The sequence below is a fragment of the Heloderma suspectum genome, chromosome 4 (assembly GCF_057233095.1).
Source record: "Heloderma suspectum isolate Gila_16-S chromosome 4, 16-S_ref, whole genome shotgun sequence".
In the NCBI taxonomy this organism is placed as follows: domain Eukaryota; kingdom Metazoa; phylum Chordata; class Lepidosauria; order Squamata; family Helodermatidae; genus Heloderma; species Heloderma suspectum.
Genome location: NC_139461.1, coordinates 55,267,824 through 55,287,409, shown reverse-complemented (window position 1 = coordinate 55,287,409; position 19,586 = coordinate 55,267,824). Strand labels below are relative to the sequence as shown.

General features: G+C 40.9%; 1 protein-coding gene across 2 annotated transcripts in view; it reads left to right on the top strand.

The window, feature by feature from the left end:
• PI15 (peptidase inhibitor 15) overlaps window positions 1-17,552 on the top strand; it is a 62,856-nt gene extending 45,304 nt beyond the window's left edge. The window contains exons 3-6 of one of the 2 annotated variants that reach the window (XM_084848038.1): window positions 14,152-14,270; window positions 15,368-15,500; window positions 15,610-15,725; window positions 16,956-17,552. In XM_084848038.1, the coding sequence (XP_084704164.1) occupies window positions 14,152-14,270; window positions 15,368-15,500; window positions 15,610-15,725; window positions 16,956-17,091 (504 nt within the window). In that variant the 3' untranslated portion in view covers window positions 17,092-17,552. The remainder of the gene's footprint in view (window positions 1-14,151; window positions 14,271-15,367; window positions 15,501-15,609; window positions 15,726-16,955) is intronic. The other variant, XM_084848039.1, reaches the window with a different exon arrangement.
• Window positions 17,553-19,586: the final 2,034 nt, after the last annotated feature.

Here is a 19,586-nt window from a genome sequence, read left to right as displayed (position 1 = left end):
CATAAAACCAGCTATAAAACCAATTGCTCAATCAGCAGCAGAATAACTAAAAAGGATCACGCTCTGTCAAAAGCTTAGCAGAACGCAAACATCTTAGGTTACCTAAAATAAGAAAGGGCTGGGTTTTGGCAGGTGTCTGTAGGTAAAGAGTTCCATAATTATGGCACCATCTCAGAGAAGGCCCTATAATCATTAACCTCGCCTTCAGCACAGGTTGGAAAAAAATCCACAGTTCTATTGTGTTTATTATGTATCTCCCACCACTATGCTTCTTGGCATTTGACTAAATCTTTAATGAACCTTTAATTTGATTATATCCTTCCAATGCTTCACTATAAGCTAGTCCAGCTTTCCCCAGGCTGGTTCCTTCCAAATGTGTTGGGCTGCAACTCCCATAATTCCCAGCCAGCATGGTCATGGGAATTGCAGTCCAGCACATGTGGAGGGCACCAGGATGGGGAAGGCTGAGCTAGTCCTTGCAAACGATACTGGATCCCCCAGCATGATTTAAACGTGACCTAATGTATAGCTCTAATATCATGCCATATGTAATAGGAACACATCTTTGCTGTCCTGAAAGGTCATAAAAATGGTATGACCAAGACTTTTAGGAAAAGGCAGACCTTTAGTGGACCACAATAGCAAATCTGTGTTAGATTAGTCTTAGGAACACAGGAGTCTGCCTTACACCAGGTCAGATTGATTGCCCATGTAGTGCAGTATTTGCTACTCTGACTGCCGTCAGCTATCCAGGGTCTCAGGTAGACGTCTTTCACATCACCTGCTACATGATGTTTCTTAACTTGAGAGTGAACCTGGAACCTTCTGCATGCACAGTATAGACTCTGCTACTGAGCTATGGTCCCTCCACAAAACAAGCTATAATGTAAGCTGTGGAATTCGCTACCACAAGACATAGTGATGGCCACGAATTTGGATGGCTTTAAAAGGGGGTTAGACAAATTTATGGAGAAGGCTACCAATGGCTACTAGTTCTGATAGCTATATGCCACTTCAAGTATCAGAGGCAGTATGCCTATGTACACCAGTTGCTGGGGAACATGGGTGGGAGGTGCTGTTGCACTTTTGTCCTGCTTGTGGCTTTTCTGTGCGCAGCTGGTTGGCCACTGTGTGAACAGAATGCTGGACTAGATGGACCTTGATCTGATCCAGCATGGCTCTTATGTCCTTATGATCTTGTATTGTTTTCTTTACACAGAAAAGCCTGAAATTATATGAAATGGAAATACACACTGGGATGTCATTGAGGTTGTAGGTTCACTCCACTGATACACTTATAGCCTGTCAATGCTATACAACAATAGGTAGCATAGGGCCAGCGGATAGATCTGCCTCAAAGTTGCTGGCCATGCTAATGTACCGGGCCTTCTCTTACAGTTCCCATATGGGAAGAGTTGTGCTTTGTACCTCATTTTGTGGCAATGGATCTTCAGCACCAACAGAGCCATGGAGGTTGCTGTAAACATACACTGGCTATATATAGTTCTAAGGGAAGAAGTACTGATTTCCTTGACAGCGTACCAAAGCCAACCAACTGTGCCCCATTTCCCAAGAACAGGGTTTAAATTTCAGCTGAAACAGCTCAATCCACTGTTTGCATCTTTACGCTTTGATCCATAGGACCTTCTGCCCAGTAATATGACTGTGCATTTTCTGCAGGATTTATGACTTCCAAACAACCACCTTTGTAAAAGAAAATATCCATTTTGGTTTTGACTTCTACACAAGCATTGTTCAATTAATTTTTTCTTTCATTCATCATAATGCCACATCTTCCCTTTGACCATGGACTCATTTTTCTCAAACTGTTTCCCTAACAACCTCTATGTTGCAGTTAACCTCTGGCTACATTTATTTGCTTCATGTTCATGTTCTTTTTTAATCTTCCCACCTTCTCTTCTTGATTCAGACTGTTCTTGTCCCTTGTGCCCTCTCTGCTACGCACTGGGATTTTTAACCCACTGGAGTTTATTGAAAGTTATGATGAACTGTTGCAAACTCTGATGCTTTGTTGGGATGAAAATTATCCTGTTAAGACAGACAGACACAAAACATACCAGTTCTGAGGGTGCCAGCTGAGCAAAACCTTGTCCCATCCTAAATACCTAGATTGCATTTGATGAAGCATTAATAAAGACTGAAAAAATATTTTGTTATTCTGTTTCATCGGTCTCTGATGTTACAAAAACGAGCCAGTGTGGTACAGTAGCTAGAGTGTTGGACTGGGAGCCGGGAGATCCGGGTTCTAGTCCCCACTCAGCCATGGAAGCTCACTGGGTGACTTTGGGCCAGTCACAGACTCTCAGCCCAACCTACCTCACAGGGTTGTAGTTGTGAGGATAAAATGGAGAGGAGGAGGATAATGTAAGCTGCCTTAGGTTCCTTGCAAGAGGGAAAAAGACGGGATATAAATGCAATAAATAAATAAAAATAAATAAAAAAAACAAAACCTGTATGCTTCAGATGTCAGATTAAAATCCTATCAGCAAAAGTTGAGCAGAATGACAATGAACTATGGTCCCTGTCATTAATTATATAATAAACTTAAACCTTTTAATATATGAGTTCTTCTCCACTCAACATTAATAATTTGGGCTGACTGAACTGAGTAATCAATTGCTTTGACTGTGAAGTATAGTATACTCTCTCTCGCCATACATCTCTCTCTCTCTCTCTCTCTGTATGTATATATATATATATATATATATATATATATAATAGCTTAGAAGGAAAAATGGCCTGAAATTGAATGGGATTGAGTTTGTCTAAAGTGGCATACTTTGCCAGCAAATAAGTAGGCAGAAGGAACCTTGTGCAAATGGAATGTCACACATTTGGGTACTGTAGAAGTTTTTAACAAGCCACTCTAAGAAGTTGCACTGGGACAGCAGTATATGGTGATTATACTGTCTCTGCTAACAGTATAGTATAGTGTAGATGGAACAAGGGGTGGTGTAGTGTTGCCACACTTCACTTTGAGTGAAGTTTTTACGGAGCAAGAAAATGGGCAGAAAGTGATGGAATGGGGTGGAGCTACAATCTGTGCAACTGCCTTACACAAATTCCTCTTCGGACATCTTGATCCTGTACTGCCAGCCAAATATACAGATGACTGCATATTTGGTTGATTGCACAGGAATGTCAGGTTAATGTTAGAAGAGTCTTTATTCATCCAGGAACCAGCTGCAATCTAGGTTGCATATCCAAACTATGGGTAGCAGTAGCAGGCTTGGGCTCTCCCAGGAAGGCAGCTATTGATCCAGTATAGTCCAAAGCTCCATTGGGTCCAAAGTTCCATCAAGTCCTTATATTCCCAAGCAGGGCCTGACAACTGCCAGAGGGCTGCCCCTCAATCAGGGAATTTATAGGGCCTGGATCTGTGCCCTGTGGCACCATTGAATAGCTTTAGACTGTGCAGTCTGCCTTCCCCAATCTTGGTACATAGTAGACCAGAAGCAGGAAACCCTTTTGGGTCCAAGGGGGATAAATTGCCCCCTGGGCCAGATGACAACAGGGAGGGGGACTTGTCTCCAAAGCTCCTCCCCTTCAGTGATGTCATCTGCCCATGCCCCACCCATTTTCCTTTCTCTGTGGAGAGGCTTCAGAACCTGAGGGGCCTCAGGCCTAGGGGCCAAATCCAGCCCTCCAGAGTTTCCAGTGTGGCGTCATGGGGTTCCCCAGAACACCACGCCCCTTCCCCTGCCCCCCTTTCCCCCGACCGACAATCGTTTGTTGGTTTCCCAGCTTTCGTGCAGTTTTTTCCCCATTCCAAAAGGTTGAAATTCCTCCCCTAAAGCTTAGCTACTGGAAGTAAGAGCTTTAAGCTAAAATGAACTGGTATTTTTGGAATTTTGAGCCCCACCCCTTTGCTTTGGGCCCTGCCCACCCCTGGAATGCAGCACCCAAAACCATTCAGCCCTTGAGCTGAAAGAGCTTTTGCATCCCTCTCTGCATGGAGAAAGGAACTCAGCTGCAGAAATACCCACTTGCCAAGGACTTCTTCACACAGAGCTTTTATCCTGCTATTGAGATTGCTCACTCACGGAACTTTGTGGGCCCTTTAGATGATGTCGTCAACCTCCATGGTGTCTCCTGTGTTAATGACCGTTATTCCATTTTCAAATAGATCAGAGATAATGAGCTATCAAATTACCCCACTTGTGTTCTGCTTGAGTTCCCTCTGTGAAAAAGGAAAAGCCGCAAGAAGAGGAGCAAGATCAATGAAAGATAATGGAAGACTCAGATAAGGGAGAGAAGGAGGGGGAAAGGGGAGAGGGGAAAGAAGCACATGTAAAGGGAGTCTGTTGTGATCCTGCATTTAAAATGGAAGCAGAAAGCCCTGTTTTAAATGCGGGATTTTGGGCTGGTGTAGAGATGCTCCAAAGCAACAAGTTACTGTTCACTTTTTTTAAAGTGGCTTGTCTTTTCAGCCAACAAACCATTTTTGTTGTGGCAGACACAGCAAGTGAATTTCTCCTGTGCATCCATTTCCCTTCTTTGGATCCCCACCCAGGAATCTATTGGGTGAAATCCCAGTCTCCGGGTTGCTTCCAGTAGTTCATTTTTCTACTTTAATTTGAAAACACATGTAGGAAAGCAACCAGAAACTGATTGAAAACATGCATCTTCAAAGTATTGTTATTACCAGATGCAAATATATGCATGTCTTGCAATGATCCTGAGAATTTCTTTGCAGACCATATGCCTTTTACTCACCTGAAACTATTGTGACATGACATGACAAATACACTTAGTTTTGGCCTTTTGTGGGACATATCTTTCCTTACATTTTCAGTATGCAAGAAAGTCTATCCAGTGTACAGCTGCTGTGAAAAAGCCAATTCCATACTGGGCATTATTGGGAAAAGAATAGAGAATACAAATGCTATTAACATCATGCCTTTATAGAAATCTGTGGTGTAACCGCACTTGGAATACTGTGTACAGTTCTGTTCACCACCTCTCAACAACGGTATTGTAGAGTTGGAAAAGGTGCAAAAAAGGACAACTGAAATGATCACGGGGCTGAAGCAACTCCACTACGAGAAAAGGTCACAATGTTTGAGGCCTTTTAGTTTAGAAAAAGGGTTGAATAAGGGGAGACATGATAGAAGTGTACAAAATTAGCCATGGTGTGGAGAAAGTGGACAGGGCAACATTTTTCTCCTCCTCTCATAATATTAGAACCTGGGGACATCCCATGAAGCTGTATGGTTGGAGATTCAGCTCAGATAAAAGCAAATGCTTCTTCACACAGCACATGGTTAAACTATGAAATCTGTGACTACACAATGTAGTGATGGCCACCAACTTGGATGGCCTTAAAAGGGGATTAGACAGATTCATGAAGCAGAATGTTATCAATGGCTACTAGTCATGATGGCTATATATTACTTCCAGTATCAGAGGCAGTATGCCTCAGTATACCAGTTGCTGGGGGAACATGAGTGTGAGGGTGCTATTGCATTCATGTCCTACTTGTGGGCTTCCCAGAGGCATCTGGTTGGCCACTGTGGACACAGAATGTTGGATTAGATAGATTAGATGAACCAGCACAGCACTTCTTATGTTCTTAAAGGAAATGCAACATCAGAAGCAGCCTTTCATGAGCAATGTCAGCCAATAAACATAACAAGGTCATAGTGATGTTCTTATCTATGTTTTGGCCAGACTTTTAAAAAATATGTTTCCAAAAATGAACCCTGACTGCAGTATGCATGGGTGTGCAAGATATGCATCTATATAAATGTGCAGCTATATTTTTGAATAGCAGCCAAGTCCCTATGATGCTTTTAATGGTGTGTTAAAATTTCATAATGTGTAGAGAGCTTCAGTTTTTTTTCCCACTGACTCTCCTCCATGCACATACTGCCCTCCCCCAAATTATATAATCCACATGGTGGCTTTCTTTGCAACAACTGGTCTCAGACTGAGCTAAACCTATTACTGAAAATATTAAAACAGATCAGGCCAGGAAATGTGTTAATAATGAAAGATCACAGAACAGTTTGAACGAGAAATAGACATTGGAAATGATCTCTGCTTAGTACAAAGCACTTCCTGAGCTATTAAAAAAGGAATGGCCTGTTGTAAATGGCTTTGGCATGAGTGCTTCTTTCCAGTTCTTCTAAAAGTGGTTTTATCATATGAATATGTACTACATGCAAATTCAATATTAGCGGAGAGCTTTTTTATGAAATCAGTCATCCCAAAATAAATGCAGCCAGGCCCCCTTGTGAAAGGCAGCCATCAGAATTAGGCATATGTTAATGTTTTAGTACAACCAATATCCCAGTATCTCTCAGCTTTAAATGTAGAAAGATACTTTTCATGAGATACTATATTTGTTCTATCAAAGAGTTCAAGACTGTACATCAAAATGGCCAATCAATTAATATCTACACCCTTTGACATTGTTAATTCCCTTCCAGTTGGGGAACACTGCAAAGGAATATTGCTGTTTTTGGCCCATTCAACTTAATAACAGTATGGGTTGTCTTTGGGCCATGGGTTGTTGTTAAAATGTGGGGTGTTGGGTAGTGTGAACCCAGTCTCACGAACAAGCTATGCTTTGTTTTTTAACAGTTCACAACGCAACATAGGTTCTCTTCATGGGTGGTTTGCAGTTAACAAACCATGGTTTGTTAGCATGGCTGGGTTCACACAACACAGCGATCCATGGTTCAACAACAACACACGGTTCAATGACAACTCTCACTCAACCCATACTCAACCTTGAGTATGGGTTGTCATGTTCTGTGAAGCCGGTGATAAAATTTTATCACATGGTAAAAATTGTATCCAAGAATATGGTCACTAGAAATTATGACACTTGTACGATGGCCAGATGTCCTACTTTACAGAGGACAGTGCTCTATCTGAAGGGCTGTCAGAGGACAGTTTTGTATTTGAAAGTGTCCTCTATTTGAAAGTCTGTCCAGTCCAAATCCTGTTTAAAGATAAAGCACCATAACAAAGGAGAGTGGTGTGGGGAGGTGGGGGGCTTGAAATTGCTCATCCACAGTAGACTGAGCAGGCTCACCACACAAGTCCCCTGGTCATGGTCTTCCTTTCTATTGTATTTTTATTTAAATTCTACTAATCATTTTTAAATTTCCACCTAATATAAATTAGCACATGCAAATTTTGGGCAAATCCTTGTCAGACACAGAGACTTCCAAGTGGCTGTTTTTTTGTTTTTTATTTCTACAGTGGTATAAGGCACTGCTCAATACCAAAGATACTGCCAACCCTGCCTGGCAGCAGGTCTTTAGAGTCTCAAGCAGAAGTCTTTCTTAATCTTGCTACAGCTGGTAATGTCAGACTGGGCACACTCATGCCCCAAACGTTGATGGTATCTACTAATGGCTCATTTTCCTCTCTGAAGTTTTATCTGATTCGCTTGAATCAAGGAAAACATTTTGACCACAATCTAGTTAAGTGCATTCAGACCTACTGAATTAATGGGTTTAAGCATACCTGAACTCCATGTTGGATTGTGGCCTTTATCTACAATGTTGCAGTTTGATTTTGCTTTGATCAATAGATAGAAAGTAGTTCTTTAGTCATTAACATTTTCCAGCTATTACTTGCTATTAACAGTTAGGGTTTGCAAGATAAGGTAGCTAAGAGCAAAAATCGAGCCACAAGACTTTGCAAAAGGTTTACTCTGTAGATTAATTCACATAGCTTTTGTTAAATTCAACACAAGCAAGGTAAGTTTTCCAGACCTATAAACAAAACCGTACAAATGAGATGCATTAAATTTTGGCTGGTAGAACATGGGCACTTTGATCCAGTTCTTTAACAAACACGAGCAAAAATTAACCAGGTACCTGTGTGAACAGGCAACTACTTATCAGTCTTAGTTTTCACTCTGTAAAATGGGAACAGTGGTAGCCTACCACACAGGACTGGCAATAGGGCAAACAACCTAATTACTGCAAACATTTTGATCACAGAAGTTCTGTCTTAGAGGAGGAAATGGGGCTTCTAGGACAGCTTAAGTCCTAGTACATCTCTGTACAAATTTAAGCATTACTGACTTTATGCTGAGGGATGAGCCTAAAACTACCACTTTAGGATGCTAAAATGTTTGCACTTGACTGCCAATTAATTCAGTTTTTTTGAATAGCTAACTAAAGAGCTTTTAAAACAGCAGCTGTTCACTTTTTCTGCATATGCATTCAGATATATTATTTTCCAGTGACTAGTGCTTAACAGAGCAGCCTGCAAATAGTCTTGGAAAAAGGAAATACATAACTGTCTTATATGTGGCTATACACTGGTTGTCACCTGTGAGTCTTTATAGCTATTGTCAGTCTGAGTTGCTGTTATGTTAGGGAATGGTCAAAACAAACATTCTAAATGCTGAAAGGGATCATTCCATCAAGGAATGTTGACCAGCACTTCAGGGTATATGAAAGTTAAGCTTAGCTGGTTTATTTTCAGATCCACAGACCTTTATTTACAGACCTTTGACCACACTCTCTACCAAACTAATAACAAGATGAAATGGTTAAGGGGCTATAGTTCTTAGCAAGTTCCCTGAAAATAATATATTTAAGGTAAGGCTTTTTTCACAAGGGTTGCAGCTTGCTGCCGTATGTACAGATATGCCTTACCCCGTGTCCAGCTTGCCTGGCCATGGTGGGGCTGTTGCAGAGGGGGTGGGGAGGAAGAGATGTGGGCAACCACTATTGGTGTCTGGTGCCCCTGGTTGGTGGAGGGGCTCATGGGGCGTTTTAGCCCCTTGCTCCACAGCCTCATCACAGCAGGGTGGTCTACATATGGCAGCCTCAGTGGAAGAATATCGTTATGTAGCTTTTTGTCCTACTCCAGCAGACAGGTTATTTTTCAGAGAAGATAGTGATCTGGTTTAGGAACACAACAGATACTTTATTTGTTCTTCTTCTGGAACACAAGCTAGGCCTCCCTTCTTGAAACTTCACACACACACACACACACACACACACATACACAGGCCTTCTTACTTCCAGAACCCTCTCTGGCCTACGTCTCCCGAAACGACTCTCCCACTAGGGCTGCCCTTAAAAATACATACTGATTTTATATTAAAATATCATTGACATGAAACAAAAAGACCAATCTTCGATTGTAGATTTTTATATCTTAAACAGGTGACTCTTGCTTGTAAAGGAATCACTCTTGCATTTGTAAAGGGATAACCAGGTGACCCAGAATCCAGGTGATCTCATAGCTGAAATATATATTGGCAGCCAAATCTGTCTGTATAAATTCCAGTGAGCTCATCTGTTTTCTTCACGCACTATGCATTGACAAGACAAGGGGTGACATTTTCCAATTATGGATAAAAAAAGCAAGCAAGTAGAGAAATGGTTTCCTCTTTATTAAATTCTTGGCCAAATATGAAGATTGCTGAGTCAGTTGTTATGTATCCACTGAGCTGCTTAAAAAACAAAGGTCCACTGATGGCCAAGAAAGCATCTGTTTCTACCTGCCCCATGTGGCAGGCCTCAGGTGAATGGGTCAATTTCAACTCCAAGACAGCTTTCCCAAAGCTATGATGCAAAAGCCTGTCATCTGTACATGTCAGAAATCTCTGGACCTGTTTATAGACACTGATATGACAGTGCCTCTTTAGTGTAGCAAAAGAATACTGTCCTTTAAGTGCCAAACTACCCATGATGCAGGAGATCAGTGACTGGAAATCCCAAAGTCAAACCAGCTGCAGAAGATACAGCTTGGATCATGGCCACTGCCTATAAGGGGGAGTGGTTAAAGTAATTTCCCCTGCGCTGATTCCCAGATGTAAAACTCTTTGTTCCCTGAGTTACTTTCAGCTGCTGTGGGAAGAACACTTGTCTCATGCCTGCACTTTTTTCCTCTGCAGCTAATAGCACCTCCAAGGGGTGATTTGGATCAGGGAATTTGTGTAGGGCAAGACTGTTGAATCTTAGGCCCGCAGGCCAAATTTGGCCCACCTGGGGTCCCAGTGGCCATGCCCCTTCTCCAGGCCCCACCCTCTTTCCCCCAGCTGCTGATGGTTTGCTGGCTCCTTGGGCCTTATGTAACACTTTTCTTCAGGGTCTCTAAAGGGACTCACAGCAAAGGCCTTGTACAGGGCCAATTAACATATATCATTTTAATTTCTTAACTAAAACAATTCACATGTAATAATTTTACATGCATATCAATTCACTTATCACCAAAACAATAAAACAGAGTACAGCCCTCCCACAGTTCTGTCTTTCAGCTTGAGTCCACAACAAAATATAAATAAAAACCTCTCTCTGAAGCTTGATTTTTCTGCTGGCTGAAGAAGGAAACCAGTCTCTATTCAGTTCACTCCAGTAATGTAGCAATCTTCTCAAAAATGGATCAGGATCCAGAAACACAGGAACAACATTGTAAACAGCCCTTTATCTAAAAGACACAAACAAACAAGGAACTCATAGTGTTTGTAAAAAAACAACCCAAACCATGACTCCTAAAAAAAAAATTCAAAACAAAATCTCCCTACTAACCTGTCTCAGGGGTTCAGGGTCTTTCACAGAGGAGACAGCAAGCTTCTTCCACACTGCAATTTTGGTAACTGCCTAAAATGGGGGCCACTCCCTATCGCACTCCTTTACTGAGCATGTGCAGGAATATTCCCACTCAAAATTCTTAAAGAAAAATATACCTGTGGGTTACACTCGCACAGTTTTTCCCCATTCTAAAGGGTTGAAATGCCTCTCACATGGCTTTGTTACTGGTAGAAAGAACTTTAGAGCATCTCTACACCAGCCGAAAATCCTGCATTTAAAACGGGACTTTCTGCTTCTGTTTTAAATGCAGGATCACGACGACTCCCTTTACACGTGCTTCTTTCCCCCCTCCCCTTTCCCCCTCCTTCTCCCCCTTATCTGAGTTTTCCATATGTGTCATTGATCTCGCTCTTCCTCTTGCGGCACTTCCTTTTTCACTGAAAGAACTCAAGGGAACCCAAGCGGGGTAATTTGATAGCTCATTATCTCCAATCTATTTAAAAATGGAATGAAGTTCATTTAGTGCGGGAGATGCCCTGAAGGTTTACAACGTCATCTAAAGGGCCCGCAAACGTCCGTGAGTGGTGAGCAATCTCAGTAGCAGGATAAAAGCTCTCTGTGAAGGAGCCCTTAAGCTAAAATATGCTGGCTTTTTTTGGCATTCTGGCCTTGCCCCTCTTGCTTTTGTCCAGACCCCCTTTTGCCTTCAGCCCCACCCAGCACTGGACTGCGGCCCTGAAGAGCTTCTTCAAAATTGAATTCGGCCCTCTGGCTGACAGAGGTTAAACACCCCTGGTGTTGGGGAAACCGTTCAACATCCCTTTCCCTCATGCCATGGTTTCAATCCAAATTCTTTCTTACACCTGGTGGCTGCCTTTATGGAAAAGGAAAACAACAATGGGAAGATCATGGATCTCTTGCATTGTGTGTAGTTTGGCCCTAAGTTAACTAGGCCAGTGAAGTAAACATTTTCAAGAATCCTATCGTGTAAGTTTGAAATGTCTAAAATAATTATCAATATGAGGTACTAAAAAAGTTTTCCTTATTTTCCTCATAAAAGAGACAATTCCAGCCTTTTCACAGAATGTTATTCTCCATCATCTCACAGGACCGTACCCTGTGATGGCATAATGTATGTGATGTTGGTGGTGGAGAGCTGCTTGTTTCCCATGTCACAATCTTCCTACATGTGATGAGCTTTACACACCACAGTATGTAAGCTTTGAGATTATTATAGTAGGGGATTGTTTCAATAAAAAACAATCCATCACATGCATTCTGTAGTAGATATAGCTCCATAGTAGCATGTACCATGTGCAAAGTTTTCTTGAAGGCTATATTCCTCAAACTGCAGAAATTCTGGAAAAGATAGGTCTAAAAGAAGGGTGCTTTTAATAGCTTACAGGTAATAATTTAAAGTGAGGCATCTAGTTATTAACTCTATAGACTGGAAGGTTGGATTAATGATATGAATGAAGAATATGAGTATGCCAGTATATTCACTTACTCTAATACTTTGATATAATATTTATAGAACTATGACAAAAGCTTTCAAAGAGAAGTACTTAATACACCACCAAAGTGAATACATTAAATTGTTGGGACAATTGAAAATACATGTGACATATGAAAATACACATGCTTTGTATAGTAAGTTCTAATTGGTTGGTTCAACGCTATTGCACTCATATCCTGCATATGGACTTCTCGTATATCTTGTTAGTCACTGTGGGAACAGAATGCTGGACTAGATAGTCCTTTGGTTTGATCCAGCAGGGCTTTTATATTCAAAGAGCATATTATGATTTTTTTGTTTGTTAAATTTCCTAGGCTATGTAGAAATTATTGCATCTCTGACTCTGCTTGATCTCTAGGAATGGTAGACCAGAGATCACATCAAGTTTCTCCCCCCACAACACCTTCCATACACTTTTTAATGGAAGAACTTGATCTGTGCATATGAAGTTGTGCATGTGTGCCCTTGAATTTGTTCCCTTGACTGAAATGAAAGTGTGTGTGTGTGTGTGTGTGTGTGTTCCATCTCAAACCACTAAATTTGGGAACCCTGAGCTGGAAAACACACCTTCCAAGGTCTAAATTCAGGTATGGCTCCCAGTGAACCAGAGGAGGCCATGACAATACAGAATGATTAGAACAGATAACATAATCTGTGCCTGCCTCTTTAGGGAGGGACCATAGCTTAATGGCAGAGCACATGCTTCGCGTGGTTCAATCTCTAGTTAAAACTATCAGGTGGCAGGTGATGAGGCATGTCTTTCTGAGACTCTGGAGAGCCATTGCTAGTTAGAGTAGACTATACTGGGCTTGATGGACAAATAGTCTGTTTGCTATGTCCCTATGCATTTCCATTCCCAAGATGTGTTGTTTTGCATGACATTGTTTATATTGATCTTGTATGACAACCCCACCAATTGAGTGCAACCAGCCAGATTATTATTTAAGGTAAGGACACAACTCCCCTTCCTTATTCGAAAGGTTTCATAGAGAGAGAGAGAGAGAGACCCTTTTTCTAATCAAATCTATGTAGCAAATTTATATCCTGCCTTTCTTTCATTATGGAACTGAAGTTGGCGTACCTAGAGTTCCCAGGAGGTCTCTCTTTTATAGGCACTGATCTGACCCAAACATGCACCCAAACACTTCAGCAAAGTGGCTGGTGAGAGTGATGTATGAGTTTGGAATGATACAATTTATTTATTTCATTATTTGTGTTATATATATATATATATATATATATGCACCACTCTATAACAAAGAGCCTCAAGGCTGTTCAACAACAACAACAACAACAACACATATAATATACTTCTTATAATGCAGCATTAAAACAACTCTTGAGTTAAGATCTGAGCCAAAATCAAACAGCAAAGAGCTTCAAAATCCATTTTTGAGTATGAAATTATTGGCTGGCCTTGGGCCAGTTACTCACCTCCAACCTCACATATCTCAGGGCGTGCGATGCTGCACTGAAGCATAGAGGAAGGGTGTAATACAACTGCAGTACATGATCTACTCAACAGCACAATCCTATCTATGTTCATGCAGATCTAAGTCCGTCTAGTTCAGGGGTAGGCAACCTGATATCCTCCATATGTTTTGGACTACAGCTCCCATCAGGCCCAGCCAGCATGGCCAATGGCAGGGATGGTGGGAGTTGTGGTCTAAAACATCTAGAGGGCACCAGGTTACCTTTAGTTCAGTGGGATTTATTCTCCATTAAGGGCTCAATCCTAAGCATGTTTAGAAAGAAAAAAGTCCTACAACTCCCAGCTGGGGCATGCTGGGAGTTGTAGGACTTTTTTTCTGTCTAAACATGCATAGGATTGCACCCTAAGTGTGCTTAGGATTGCATAGCTGATTCACCTCCTTTTACATTTGGTCAATCTATCAGGCTGGAGTAAGAAACATGGAAACATGGAAGAAGTGACCAACCATAGTTTGGGCAGGGAAGGACCACACTCCATGCAGTTACCATCATCACTCTCTCTCTCTCTTTCTCCCTCTCCCTCTCTCTCTGCTTTATTCAGTATAACTCATATTTCTGAACTCCTCCCTTCTCAGTGTTCAGTACAATAAAATAATTATTTATATATTCCAGGTGTGGGATGAAAATCTAGCCAAGTCTGCAGAAGCATGGGCTGCTGCCTGCATCTGGGACCATGGCCCTTCCTATTTATTGAGATTCCTGGGACAAAATCTGTCCGTACGGACTGGAAGGTAAGCAGATAACTTGCAGATATTTTCATGTAATGAACTTTGAAGGTAGTTGCCCTGATGCAGAAATTCATTGAGAAATTCCTTAAAGTCAGATTGGTGGGCACAAGAGACAGGACCTTTTCAGTAGCAGCCCCGTCTTTTTGGAACTCCCTCCCATGGGATGTACATTTGGGTCCCTGCTTACCTGTTTAAATGGGCCTTAAAGACCTTTTTGTTTTAGTCTACTTTAATGTTGTTGGGTTAGATTTTTTTACTCTTCCACTGCATGTTATTTTATATTATGCTTTGTGTGGAGTGCTGCTCTGGATTTGAATTGTCTTATGTTGCTTTTAATTTTAATATTTTATATGTGTGGATTTAAAAAAAAAATCAAATTCTTATGTTATTTAAGTGGACCTCCTTTATAGGGTTTTCTTGCTCTTTTAGAGCAACATTAAAATATCAAAATAATAAATAATCAAACAAACAGGCAGTTGTAATGATGGTCCAAAGAAGTCTGTGCAGGAGTCCTCTGTGCACACAGGAGCACATTATCATCTCTAGACCAGCGCAGTGGTCTGACACAGCACAGTGGCAGCTCCTATTTTGGCGAAGAAGGTTCTTGTTGTGCAGGTCCAAGGAAGCATGAAGCACAAAACAGAGAGAGAAAGATGTGTCCCTGATTATCTTCAGCTGGTGTAAGTGTACGCAAGCGCCCACATTTTATTGTTTTATTGTTAGCCACCTTGAAACTTGCAGGACATAAATCCTGAAACAATGGTAAATAGAAATGAAATAATAAATTAGCACTGTTCATCAATGAAAATAGAAAGATACCTGAGTATCAGATTATATCTTTTCTGTCAACCACTTAAAACAGCGGCCCGAAAGCAACATTCTAGAGTGGAAACAGGACACGCATTTCAGGTCTTCCTAGTGCACGTTCACAAAAAAGTAGGTCCGTTTTTCAAGCCACCATGGAAATGGCAGTGCTTCTCACTCTGTCAGTGGCCAGTTCATTCTTGTGCGAATAATCATAACATGATATAAGTCTTAGGCACATCCGTAATGCTGAATGTTCAAAAATCTCCCCCTCTTTCTGACTGATTTACACCTAGGTATCGCTCCATTCTCCAGCTGGTGAAGCCATGGTATGACGAAGTGAAAGATTATGCCTTTCCATACCCTCAGGACTGCAATCCAAGGTGTCCACTGAGATGCTATGGGCCCATGTGCACCCATTATACCCAGGTATATGAGTTCAGGTTGTCCTATATCTTGTTTCACTTCAAAACTCTATGATAGGTTGTGCTGCTTTTTAAGCTGGACGTTTAACAGTTAAATACTACTGTTTCTTCAGATGGTTTGGGCCACTTCCAATCGAATAGGCTGTGCGATTCACACATGCCACAACATGAATGTTTGGGGGTCAGTTTGGCGACGAGCTGTTTACTTGGTATGCAACTATGCCCCAAAGTGAGTATCTTTGGTTTTGATCTACTTCCATATATTTTATCAGCCCACCAGCCATCTGATTGGGCTGGCTGATCATCCTGTTATTTAGTTGTCTAACCGTCACCCTTATTCAGGTCATCTTTCTAGTACCATGTACATTTACAGGTACTATTGGTGGTGTTTTTCTCTTCACTGTCTGCATATACACCTCCATAACTGTAAATCAGGGCAATTATAACTCTATCTGGCAAACAACAGTAACATATTGTTCATATACCTACTCTGTAGTTGTATGCATTTCAAATTTCAATGGAGAGAGAAGCAAGACTTGTCAGGAGGGGCAGGATTATCAAGCTGTCAGTCAGACTTAGAGCTTCTCTGCATTAAGCAAAAAACCCGCATCTTTACTGGGGCTTTCTGCTTTCAGTATCTTTGCGGGATTAAGATGGGCTCCTTTACACAGCGGACACATGGTTTGAATCAAGGAAAGTCCTTCCTCAATAAATTCTATACGTTTCTGTGTACTTCAATTTACAGCCACTAGATGGCGATGTCACTATAGCTCATTATAGCCAGCATTTCACACAGCCGATAGATTGAAATAGCATCCCTTTTCGCATTATCTTCAATCTTTTCGGAAGTGGAATAACCAGGGAAAAGGGCAGGAAACATCCTGGAGGCTGACAACGTTGTGTAAAGGACCTGCTAACTTCTGTGTACGACTAATCACGAGTGTGAAATAAATTGCTCATCTAGAGAAGCTCTTAAAGGCCCACTTTTGGATCTATTTAAGAATGGAGAGCAAAAAGAATGGTATTTTAAGAGCATTTGATGTGCTTAGTTTTATACCTCATAATTTAACCATTTAATTATTCTGCATCTACATTTAATTTATCCTGAATCTGCTAGTGATAGGAAGGGGCAAATATTATGAAGGGTGTGAAAATCCCACTCCATAAGCGTTGGAAACTTTATTATTTTTCTCAGATTTTCCAGGCATTGTCAACACAGGTCCTACCATACGTTTACTGCCATAGGGGCTAGAAACTTAAAATAATTCATCTTCTGATTATGAAGTTGAATTCTGCATTCAGTATCAAATTGTGTGCATTTTCTATGTCAAATCACAGAATAGACTCAGCCCTACACTTTACATTAACAAATGTAAAAAGTAAACCTTATTGATCTGATGGAAACATACTCTGAAAAGTTATTTTAAGTACTAATCACATCATTACCTTTTGTTCTCAGGGGGAACTGGATTGGAGAAGCTCCATATAAAGTAGGAGTACCATGTTCTGCTTGTCCTCCAAGTTATGGAGGATCTTGCACTAACAATCTTTGCTTTCCGGGGGTGACATCGAACTACTTATATTGGTTTAAGTAAAATGGTGCAACATCCTAATAACTGTTCTAGTCAAATAAGTGTGTAACAAAATCTTGTATATTGAACTTTGCACATATTGTATGTATATATATTGTAATTATAATAATTAGTAGTCGTATGTACTTTGTGTAGTAGTTTGAAAACTAGCTTTTAAGATGTAGCATAAATCCCATTACCCTGGGTGGATAAAGTTACCCTTCCAGACTAATGATAGGTAGAGATAAATAACATGTATTTAAAAAAAAGAAAAGAAAAAGAAGATACAGAAATGCCACATAAGCGGATCCACAAACAAGCTAATCATGGATACTTGGATTTCAGGTGATTAAATTATAGTGTCTTAGAAGCCAATGGGAATAAATTGCCTTATCTTCAAACCTTCCAGCTTAAGAGGGTTGAGCATCAAGCGACCATCAGGTAACTGTATAGCAATACTTTGCATTTCACAAATGTCTTCCAGCAAAAATGAAACAAACAAACAAAAGATACCCAAACCTACATACAAAGCAAGTGGCTGAACTAACACAAATTGGCTCAGTAGAATAAGCCAATGTGTTATTTCTTTGTGTTTTGTTATTTTCCAGAATGAACAAAGCAGTGACATTCTAGTAAAGAAATTCCAGAGCCAAGTATATTTTTTATGAAACCAAACAAACAATGTCAGAGGTCTTCAGACAATTTAGTAGAAGAAGAAAAAACCTGAAATCATAATGGTGTATATTTGTACAGGTTTCTTGTTCTAGAATCTGCATAGTAAGAAGAATATGTCTCAGTTTACTTCTTTGCTTAAAAATATGTACACTGCTGCAGTTGTCCTAATGCTATGGACTAACTTGCGCTGTGAGTACACAAACAATAGAATATGTTGCTGTACCTAAAGTAACATCCTAGCCCTGGGCTATCTGGCTATGCTCTTCTTGCCATATTATATCTTCTCTCTCTAGTTGGTATTACCTGAGGCCTAGCTATTCCTAGGGTATTACATTGCGGGCTACTTGCCTTCTTGCATTGGTGCTACCTGCTGGCACAGCAGAGCCGATGGGTGCTGCCATGCTAATGCAGTTCCAGGGTCATGTCAAGATGTGCAGTAACATTAGGAGTGGAATGCTATGCATATTTAGACAGAAAAAAAGTCCTCAAACTTCCAGCATTCCCCAGTCAGCATAGCTGGATGGGGAAAACTGAGAGTTGTAGGACTCTTTTCTGTCTAGACTTGCATGGGAGTGCACTTTTTGCACCATTAATGGAGCTGTTAGGTCTCCTCCAGGCTAGATAGAAAACTTGCCTGGTGTGCCTTGTTTAGATTTACTACTTCCTCCTGTGACAAAGTTGGACTCTTCAGTACCACAAAATTTATCTTTAACCCACAGATCAGTTTCACGTGAGTAATGGTTGTGAATGAACCCTCGCGGTCGGTCATGTATGGGAATGAAAAGGTGAACGGAATAGGCATAAGTCAAAAGAGTAATTCTGCAGCCAGGTTCTTAAAAATCACAAGAGGTTTTGTCATTTACTACAAAAGAATATGGGTTCCGGTCACCCTGTGATGTAGTAACCCAGAGAAATGTGTGTTTAAGGTGTACTGCTTGAGCATTGGCTTCCACTCAATTGGGACACCTGATTACGGCGGTGTCCCAATCGCATGGAAACCTATGGGTGAGCAGCTGCCCGGGCAAAGGCTTCTTCACTGCAGATGGCCACACTAACACGTGGAGTTGTGGAGCGGACCAGCAGTGTGCAAAATGCTGGGGTGAGGCCAGGAGTAGGACTTCTTTTCCCAGTAATTGCATGATGTGAGTGAAGGGCGAAGGATGCTAGAAAGCCTTTCATATTCAAGAGTTCAGTAACAAAATAAGAAAATTAGACACATGAACATTTAATAGGTTAATCATTTTCAGAACACTAATGAACAACAAATCTTGTTCTTTTGTGATTGGTCTTTAACTATGGGCATTCAAAACAGGGTGAACTATTAAAAAAATAGTGCGGGTGCATATTGGATTATCCATATGCATTTTAAACTTTATTTCAAGGTAGAGACTCAGGCTCTGCTTTTCACTGGAGGCAGATTTCTATAGGTGCTATCACATGGATCAGTGATGCCAGCTGAGAACACTCCAATGACTAAAATGTTTCTTGGACAACCAAATACAGAATTTTCCTGGGCCCCCTATCATAGGTGTACGTCACCGTGTTGCACAGTTATGTGGCAAGATGGCAGTCAAACAATAGCTTTGTAAAGATAAAAAGCAAACTTTATAGCCTGTACCCCTCTCATAATTGTCAGTGTATTGACAGAAGGCACACCCTCACACCAAAACACAAAATTCTCAGGCTGGTCCGGTGCTGATTTTTTCTTCATGAAATAAGCTTTTTGGTATGAAAGGTCTCTTCTGGATGCTGGGAAAAGTGGCAAGCAAAATGCAAATCCTATATATTTTTAATATTTGAAAGAAATAAGCATGAAATTAAAAATGTAATGAGTTTCAGAAGCA